The sequence below is a fragment of the Epinephelus lanceolatus genome, chromosome 1 (assembly GCF_041903045.1).
Source record: "Epinephelus lanceolatus isolate andai-2023 chromosome 1, ASM4190304v1, whole genome shotgun sequence".
In the NCBI taxonomy this organism is placed as follows: domain Eukaryota; kingdom Metazoa; phylum Chordata; class Actinopteri; order Perciformes; family Serranidae; genus Epinephelus; species Epinephelus lanceolatus.
This window is the reverse complement of record NC_135734.1, coordinates 26867893-26878302: the sequence shown is the minus strand read 5'-3', so window position 1 is coordinate 26878302 and position 10410 is coordinate 26867893. Positions and strand designations below refer to the sequence as shown.

At 40.1% G+C, this 10410-nt stretch overlaps 1 protein-coding gene across 1 annotated transcript; it reads right to left on the bottom strand.

Moving 5' to 3' along the window:
- Positions 1-415: 415 nt before the first annotated feature.
- tmem43 (transmembrane protein 43) lies at positions 416-9323 on the bottom strand. Its single transcript, XM_033625690.2, has 12 exons — positions 9186-9323; positions 7447-7587; positions 7162-7296; positions 4132-4226; positions 3993-4042; positions 3825-3894; positions 3662-3732; positions 3448-3575; positions 3285-3359; positions 2299-2400; positions 2011-2128; positions 416-1921 (listed from the first exon to the last, which is right to left on the bottom strand). Exons 1-12 carry the CDS (start codon positions 9201-9203, stop codon positions 1719-1721), a joined length of 1206 nt encoding a protein of 401 aa, XP_033481581.1. The 5' UTR covers positions 9204-9323; the 3' UTR covers positions 416-1718.
- Positions 9324-10410: the final 1087 nt, after the last annotated feature.

Here is a 10410-nt window from a genome sequence, read left to right as displayed (position 1 = left end):
CAGCCTGACAAATACAGGATTTTTTTTAAGGTTATATTATTTAAAAGTACAAACATCTTTTTAATCTTCTTTGTCAACATAACCATTCCTTCAGCTGGTTTAAGGTGTACTATGCAGGAATTGTCAGTTAGTTTGTAACAGTATTGCCAGAGAAAGTGAGAGCTAACCCCGTCTTCACTTTTGTTCACTATATTTGCGTTCCTTCTGCAGTGTGTCCTTGATTTTTTGTGGCTTCCTCTTGGATGCGTGCTTCTTACACTCTGGCAGAGGGCAGAGTCTCTGCAGATAAATAAACTGCCACACACCTCTAGTGGGTCATAAGTGATAAGGAGAGGTTACTTCTACGAGTGTAGACTTCATGGTATTTCACAATTATTATTATTAGGTACAATAATGGAAACGGATGATTTGGGGGTTTTTTTTGGTTGACCAAATGCTTTATTATTGAAAACTTGAAACCACTTTTAATGGAAGTGTGTGTAAAAAGCTGACAGGCAGTCGAGGAGGACAGGAGCTATGAACTCACACAGGTGGGATTCTCCATCCGACTGCATCTTCTTTTCCAATACCGTGGATAAGCAAATGCACTTGGCATCCGCTGCAACCCTTCTTCCAGGCCATCTTAACTCCCACCCCAACAGGAAACAAAACAAGTGCTTTATTTAAGATACATGCAAACACACAAAACAACAAAATTCTGCTCTTTGGTATTTTACCAAAATTGGCACCGACATTCATCATTTCCCATGTGAAAACTGATTATTTGTAAATGTTAACACTTCACCTCAAGTTGTTCAGGTGACACCAGCAATGTAAATTATGAAAATATGACACACAGTTTCTTCAAGTGTTGCAGATAAGGAGAAAATGTGATGCAAAATGTGAAGATGACTTGTGTTTTACATTCAGAACATACTCAGTTCATTTGCCAGTTTATTAGGTACACCTAGCTAAAACTAATGCAGTCTGATTAGCACCCTTGCAATACATCCTCTCATGAAGTTTATAATGTTCATTTTTTCTTGAAACAAATATTTTCTCCACCTCATTTACATCAGTGAGTGTAGACTAAAGAATGTAGTTCAACAGGCCTCCAAAATGACCATAACACTGAATTAACACTTCTCTATAACATTATAAGCTTTATGAGGGTAGAATTTACAGTAGGGCTGTTACATTAGACTGCATTAGTTAGGTGTACCTAATAAACTGGCATCTGAGTATGTTTTGTGGAGGGAGCAACAAGTTTTAAACAATAAAGTAAAACAGACACTACAGTAATCTTAAGTTGCTCATTGTGAGCAACAAATATCAAGATGAGGATGTGAGGCAGCGAGGATTATCATGGTGGATGAACTTTAAGGATACATCTGACACCTGCAGCCTGAAGACAACAACAGCTTCCTTGTGTCTGATGGGATGACATGAGCAGGCATTGACGTTAGATTAATACACTCCAAAATGACAGACTGATGCCCACTAAGTAAAATATTATTTTTAAGCCCCTTCAACTCAGATTGATTTTGGAATAAACCTATCAAAGTACTCATTGGAACAAAACACATTTACCACCATCTGTTTAACCCAGGAAAGTGAGTCCTTTGTGGTTTGTGACCCTGCAGTGGAAAAAACGACTACGCAGTGCTGTCTGATTCCTCTGATATACAGCGAGTCTCGGCTGTCATCAGATACTGCTGTGATATTCCTCAGTTTAATAGTCACTCATTCTTCTTGCTTGGAAGCCTTGAGCGGGCCAGAAACACAGGGACCAGAGCGAGTGCTGCCAGAGCCGCAGTCACCAGCGGTCTGTAAAAGAGCCAACCTACTCCGATGGTGAGAAGGGAGAGAGAGCAGGAGACGCACAGGGCGAAGATCTTCAGCCCGAAAGACACGAGGTCTCTGAGGAGAGGGACCCAGTCCACTGTAGACACACAGAGAGTTTTATGAATAAGAGATGCAAGGAAAGAAATCCATGTAAGATGTGGTTGTACAGCTGCAGTGAGTGTTTACCCAGTGTGTAGATGATGCGCATGGTCAGTTGAATACTGAGGAACATGAGGAGCCAGCCTGCAGCCCTGAGGCCCCACGTCTTCATACTGTTGTACTGGTGCTCCTTCTCAAAAACCTCCTACAGGAATCAACACAACTGCATCAGCCACCAGAGCCAAAGACCAAGTGGAGAGGATGTGTTTACTAGACACACATGGGTATGAATATTATAACACACTTTTTTTCGCCTAAATAATGAACTGACAAAAAACCTCAGTGTCCAGGAAGTGAACTAAAATCCACACTGACCTGTGCAGAGAGCTCCTCCAGGTACAGGATCTCCAGAGTGTCTCCTGACTTGGTTTTAAAAGCCTTCAGCTGATCCCCGTTCTGCTTGGCCACAACACTGACCTGAAAAACAGTCAGCGCTCATCACAGTGAACGACACCACTGCACTGTAGAAACTAATCATTTCAATTAGGGCTTAAGAGATTAGTCAATAATAGGATTGTCAGAAAGGTAACCTGAAACTAATCTGATCATTGGTTAATTGTTTAAGTCATTTTTCAAGCAAAAGTACCAAGCGTTCCCTGATTCCAGCTCATAAAATATGAGGATAAACTTCTTCTTTTAAATCTTATGTGACAGAGGAGCGGGCATCATTGGATTTTGTACTGTTGATCAGACAAAACAAGTGATTTGGAGACCCACTGGGCTGAAGGAAAAAGTGATTTTTCACCATTTTATGAGAGCTTAAACAACACTAATCATTTCAACATGCTAAACCTATCAGTACTTCCCAAACACATGTATTTTTGCTAAAAAGGTTAAAATATAAAACTACAGCCTGAGCCTGACCACCCGAGTGTGTAGGAGCTCCACTCGACTGGAGTTGAAACGCCTGCGTGTGCCCAGTCATGCTCCTCGGCTGTGCATAAGACTGTCATAACATGTTTTAAATCTTAAGGTTTTGGTGCAAGTGCTTGTGTTTGGGAAGTGCTGAGCGTACCACTGGATAGATGAGACTTGAGTTATACTGCATGAGTTTTGTGAGACTTTGTAAATTGATGTCTTGATATAGTTTTGCTGTTGTTGAAGGTGGTTCCAGTTTACTTAAATTCATGAAGAATGTTGTAGCATACAAAATTTTCTTCACAAATTCAATATAACATGCAGTGACTAACTGACACACAAATGGTCATTTAGTAGGTGAAGCACTCCTTTAAAATCAACAATCAACTGATATGTCATCATGAGTGAAATTAATATTGTGACTGCTCATCTGCAGCACTCACAGTTTGAGCTGGGCCAAAGGGAGACGTCTCGGCGCTCAGTCCAGCGAAGGAGAATCTTACACGCACATCTCCTACCTTTTGGGGAAAAAAAAAAAAAAAACTGAACTTATGTGGAAATCATAACTCATCATGTTTATATAGAAGTTCACATCATGATGCTAACCTCCGGCCTCCGTGGGTTTTGGGTGTGATAGAAATAATCGTCATCGATGCTGAGAAAAGGATCCAAGTTGAAGGCAGAAAAATCCCTCAGACTCAACGTCTGGAAGTTATTTATCTGCTCCACCAGACCTGAGGATGACCAAACAATCAGTTTATTAACATGATTAAAATCTGTGTAATATCTCTGTGTGGTGTGTTTGTGTCAGTAGAGATACCTTTAGACAGACTGAAAGGTCCGACTCTGACTTCAGGAGCCACGACTGTCACACTCTCAACTGCCATGGCACTAAAATCCAAAGATTAAATTAAAGATGAACTACACACGAACACACAAAATGTATCTAATTCTACAGAATAATCTTTAAACAATTTGACTACCTTGGGTTCTGGTGACCGATTTCCTTGTCAAAATTCCGGCTGTTAACCAACTCTGATTTCCACTCTGTGTCTAAAGAAAAGGAATCACTCAATACACATCGCACTTCAAAACAATTCATACAGCTTCAGCCAGCATGTTGTTTCCAAATACCAACAAAAACAACTCACTGTAGTTGTACGTCGTCTCAGTTTTGGTCTCACCATTCTCTTGGTAGTCCCTGAAATTATCAAAACAGACTCACTTCAGCTGACATTTTTCACACCTGACACAGCTCTGAATGTTGACATGTGCAGACAACACACTCACTTGCTTTCCCGGTACTCCACCCACTGATACATCTCCACCTGCCTCTTCAGCTTCACTGCTTGCACCACCACTCTGTAATTGGGGTCATGGAGGGGCTGCACAGACGCAGGAGCTGATGATTAATCACCTGAGTAAAATTCACTTAAACTAAGTTTAACTAGGAAAATATTTTTCCTGCTGCTAGCTACATGTTATAGAATAGTTTTATTCAAACACAACTGATATGTTTGAAATTTTATCCTGTTCACTGCCTAACCTGTACTAAAGATTTTTAATTTTTTTCATTAGGAGAGGGAAAATACAGAATACTGGCCTAAATTTCCAGATACAAATATTAATTCTGAAAAGTTTAAACACATGATAACAATATAGTGATTTAAAAAAAAAAAAAAAAAAAATCTTAGATTTAGTGATTAAATAATTGTGACCACTGACTAGAGGGACATTTTACACTAAATAAACTTGTCAGTGTCCTCCGGTGGACATATTATGCAATGGAGACACTAGGTGCAAAGCAGTGCACAGCAAAGCTCAACTGTCATCGCTAGTTTCAGATTGTGCAAGCAGCAAATTTACTTGAACCCATCTGTGCAACCATGGCCGTGTAGGTCTTAAAACGATGTCTTGTCAGGTGCATTGTTGGCATATTGCTATTTTGAAAGTGATTGCACCAATGACCAACAAAAACCTGATCTAGAGTCAATGGTGCGGCATTTTCCTGCACTTTAGGTAGCACATTTTTCAGATAGTAAAATGCACCTCCATAAACGGGTTCATACTCCGCTTGTTGAACACACATTGACGCGCGAACGGGTTGTAGGTGAAATAATGCATTATCAATGCGGAAAATATTTATTACATTCTCTAAAATGTGGACATAGCATAGCAAAGCTGCAAATAGCAGTTAAATACAACCTCTTGTGCCTTACTTTGCACCCAAATTATGTGCCGTTCATCTAGCATAAGTGGAGTCGGACAAACCCTAAATGCACTTGCACTTGCATTATAGATGCTGTGAATAGGGCCTGTACACTGTAGATTTATTTAATGCACATACAGATGAAATTAGTTGTTTTTGGCTCTAGGTTTTATATTGTCCAAAAAATAAACCAAAGCAGTAACAATGCTCCTCTACACAGGACAAAACAATGCAATGTTTTGAAATAAATAAATTACAAATTTTAGCATAAGAGTACAAAATAAAACCAACTGTGGATTCACGGAGGCTGGTCATTAAACTGTAGAGGGATCAAATGTACAGTACAGGCCAAAAGTTTGGACACACCTTCTCATTCAATGCGTTTTCTTTATTTTTCATGACTATTTACATTGTAGATTCTCACTGAAGGCATCAAAACTATGAATGAACACATGTGGAGTTATGTACTTAACAAAAAAAGGTGAAATAACTGAAAACATGTTTTATATTCTAGTTTCTTCAAAATAGCCACCCTTTGCTCTGATTACTGCTTTGCACACTCTTGGCATTCTCTCCATGAGCTTCAAGAGGTAGTCACCTGAAATGGTTTCCACTTCACAGGTGTGCCTTATCAGGGTTAATTAGTGGAATTTCTTGCTTTATCAATGGGGTTGGGACCATCAGTTGTGTTGTGCAGAAGTCAGGTTAATACACAGCTGACAGCCCTATTGGACAACTGTTAAAATTCATATTATGGCAAGAACCAATCAGCTAACTAAAGAAAAACGAGTGGCCATCATTACTTTAAGAAATGAAGGTCAGTCAGTCCGGAAAATTGCAAAAACTTTAAATGTGTCCCCAAGTGGAGTCGCAAAAACCATCAAGCGCTACAACGAAACTGGCACACATGAGGACCGACCCAGGAAAGGAAGACCAAGAGTCACCTCTGCTTCTGAGGATAAGTTCATCCGAGTCACCAGCCTCAGAAATCGCAAGTTAACAGCAGCTCAGATCAGAGACCAGATGAATGCCACACAGAGTTCTAGCAGCAGACCCATCTCTAGAACAACCGTTAAGAGGAGACTGCGCGAATCAGGCCTTCATGGTCAAATAGCTGCTAGGAAACCACTGCTAAGGAGAGGCAACAAGCAGAAGAGATTTGTTTGGGCCAAGAAACACAAGGAATGGACATTAGACCAGTGGAAATCTGTGCTTTGGTCTGATGAGTCCAAATTTGAGATCTTTGGTTCCAACCGCCGTGTCTTTGTGAGACGCAGAAAAGGTGAACGGATGGATTCCACATGCCTGGTTCCCACTGTGAAGCATGGAGGAGGAGGTGTGATGGTGTGGGGGTGTTTTGCTGGTGACACTGTTGGGGATTTATTCAAAATTGAAGGCACACTGAACCAGCATGGCTACCACAGCATCCTGCAGCGACATGCCATCCCATCCGGTTTGCGTTTAGTTGGACAATCATTTATTTTTCAACAGGACAATGACCCCAAACACACCTCCAGGCTGTGTAAGGGCTATTTGACCAAGAAGGAGAGTGATGGAGTGCTGCGGCAGATGACCTGGCCTCCACAGTCACCGGACCTGAACCCAATCCAGATGGTTTGGGGTGAGCTGGACCGCAGAGTGAAGGCAAAGGGGCCAACAAGTGCTAAACACCTCTGGGAACTCCTTCAAGACTGTTGGAAAACCATTTCAGGTGACTACCTCTTGAAGCTCATGGAGAGAATGCCAAGAGTGTGCAAAGCAGTAATCAGAGCAAAGGGTGGCTATTTTGAAGAAACTAGAATATAAAACATGTTTTCAGTTATTTCACCTTTTTTTGTTAAGTACATAACTCCACATGTGTTCATTCATAGTTTTGATGCCTTCAGTGAGAATCTACAATGTAAATAGTCATGAAAATAAAGAAAACGCATTGAATGAGAAGGTGTGTCCAAACTTTTGGCCTGTACTGTACATAAACAATAAACTTGTGCATTTGTAAGGTGTTGAGTCTGACCCCAGTTGTTTGCTTGTTAATTTTCTAATTAACGCTGAAGTCATTATCAGTATGTGATTAGACAGAGCAGTTTGACTCAACAGAGAGTACAGTCTACCTGTGCAGTGCGCAGCTGTGCAGACAGATGAACTAAGCGGTTGTTGTTCTGCAGGTCAAGGCTGGAGAAAGGCTCCAACGACACAACCTGAGAAAGACCCTCATTCAGGGAAGATGTTGTTTGCAGAGCCCGTCCCTGAGAACAGGAACAGAAACAGTTACAGAGAGTATGTTACATCAATGCAATAAAACAGAACAATTGACTAGTGCACAAGTGTGCATTGCGGCTTTGATGCGATACACATGAATGCAACTATTTTCCACTGTGTGTGTGTGTGTTTCTTACCTCATTGGTGAAGAGAACATAGAATGAGAGGAAAAAGAGTCCGATACCAACAACTGTTCCTCCTGCAGTCTCACTCAATCGCTCCAGGAATCCAGGGTTGGACTGAGAAGATACACGCTTGTGCTGGTGTGGGTCTGAAAACTGAGACAAACATGCAAGAATGACTTCAGCTGAAAACCAAACATGACCACAGTCTCAACATCCAGAAGAAAGATGCATGACATTATTGACTGAGTGTAACATTAAATGAATGACTATTTTCTCAATATTATAAATTGTGGGTTTTTATTTCAGTTCAATTCAATTCAATTTAATCTAGCAGAACTTTGTCCCAAAGGTAATTCTTGTGCCAGAGAATGCTTCAAATTACAGTAACACCAAGTACAGTACCCCGATTTAACGTTCACAACCAGTAAAAACCACAACAACCAGTGGGTTCCCTGGGTCAAGGTCACACACTTGGCCCAGTTTTTTAAACAATGGAGTATTAAATATCTGGCAAAACATACAATATACAAGACAAGAAATGTTTTCAAGGTACAAAAGCAAAACCAGTACCTAATAGAATAACAATAAGACTAAGACAAGTACAAGAGTTACTAAAAATGAACTAAAATGGCGGAAAAAGCAGACTGCGTTTGATAATCGACATCAAATTGTATATAACACTGAGCAGTAGTATTGCACATGATTTGAGAATATGATATTGCACTACAATGACAAGTGATCGTGATACTGAAAAGTAATACTGCACATGATGTTGAGAAAATATTGAACAAGATATTGAAAAGTAGTAGTGTACATCATATAAAGTCACGGTGAATATTGTTGCCAGTGTCCTTTGTTTCAGCTCTATTCCCTACAGACAAGGTAGGAGTTATACAGTTTGATGGCCACAGGTAGAAAAGATCCATGGTGCACCTTGGTGGTCTCAGTCTACGGCTGAATGTACTCTGATATGACTCAAGAGTGGCATGCAGGAGGTGAGAGGTGTTGTCCAGAATCCTGAGTAGTTTGCTCAGCATCTCCTCTCTAACACCTCCACTACAGGAACAAGTAACAGTGGCAACCCCTGACAGCAACACCAATAGCTTCATATATCTACTTTATAATGTTTGAAAGGATTTGATCCACTAAAAAATGGATAGTAATATTAAAGAATTGCCTTACAGTCACTCTGGTGTAGTTTAACTAGTACTGACACTGCCTGAAACTGTCAAGAGTCTTGCTTTTCTCACCTGAATCAGTGTGGATGGTGGAGCCAAAGTGGCTGCAATACTTTTGTTATCTTGCTAACATATATATATTTACCCATCTTTTGCTTTTGTGAAATGGTGCAACTTCAACTTTAAAACTAGGCTTGTGAAAGTAAAGCACTGAGCTTTGTGTCCCATGTCACATAGCTGTCGTTAGGCGTCAACATCTGACACACCTCTCTTTGTGCTAATTTTAACCTCAACGAAAAGAAAAGATGTCAGTAAACTGTGATGAAGTGTTGTTAACGTTACATGACACTCTCAGCAAGTTACTCAAGACATTCAACTATCTGAGGCACCAACGTTAATTTAACGTTACGAGCTAACGTTTATTGGTTTGAATTAACGTTATAACGTCACTATAACGATAATTAAGGATGGAAATATGCGGTAGTTAAGGCGCTAACTTTGCAAGCTACGCTAATTAAAAGATCATTCATCATTTATCATGTCGAACCAACGTTATTTAACGTAAACACTTACTGTCTGTGCTGAAGACATCTCTCTGACTTATTCAACTCCGCAGTCAAACGGCAGGTTAGCTAAAGTTGGAGTTTAGGAAGATGCACGGCGACTGGAAGTTGAAACATCAACGGTACATGTCATGACACAGGTTGCGCTTTATTTCATATCCGGCGTCGACCGGAAGTCACCCTAGTAGGCGGAGTAAGCGTAGAATATGAAAAGTATTTTCAACAACACCGCCCGAGTGCCCCGGTGTATTTAACAAGCGCAACCCGACCCAGAAGTCGTCTTCTCAAGGCACGATGGGTAACTGAGTTTTTGTGGCAGCTCAGCGTCAGCAGTACAGCAGCAAGCAATCATACTGCAGTATCTCCAGAAACTGCTGTTTGCTGGTTTAATGTTTGGTTATATCAAAAGTATGTTATCTTTTATTATTATTGTACTTTAAAATGTGTATTTTAGGGATTAGGATTTAGACTGTTGGAAAAAAGAAAGAAACTTTCTTTAAGATTTATGTTGCTCACATTGAGTGTTTGGATTATTACTTACTTAGTGTGGACATCATTTATAGGCTATATTATGGTTAGCTGCGAAGCAAAGTACAGTGCTTTAATGCAATTTTGAGGTATTTGTTCCGAACTTTAATATTTATGATGGTTTTACTAATCCATCACGTTTCAGAGGGAAATATCGCAGTTTTTACTCCATTACATTACTGACAACTATAGTTACTTTACATATTAGATTTTACATCAAACTCCATTGTTAAAGATTAAAACAGTTGGGGCAGTTGGATGTCTATGAGTTGTTATCAGCTCCAACAAAAAGACATTTTTCCTCCAAACTTCTCACATCGTTTCATTTAAACAAATTTTTGAAGCCCAAGTAGATAGAATAACCCAATATTTAACCAAAAAGCAAATATTAGAGAAGAGTTCAGACAAATGAACACATGCCTTTGTATCAGAGCTTTATTTTTTCTTCATTCATCTCCCATTAATCATTTTATGATCCTCCCAGGTTCATGTTGTGACCCTTTGGACGGCCCTTAACCCTAAATTGGGAGCCACTGGACTAAACTGCCCAACTCAGGGGTGTCCAGGCCTTTTTGAATGGGGCCTAGATCAGCCAATGTGAAAATACCTCACGGCTAGCTGCTTCTCAGATCATTCATACAGGTTTTTTTTTTTTTTTTTTTTAAAAATGAGACAAACACAACTGTTGCATCTTTCAGTGAGAAAGT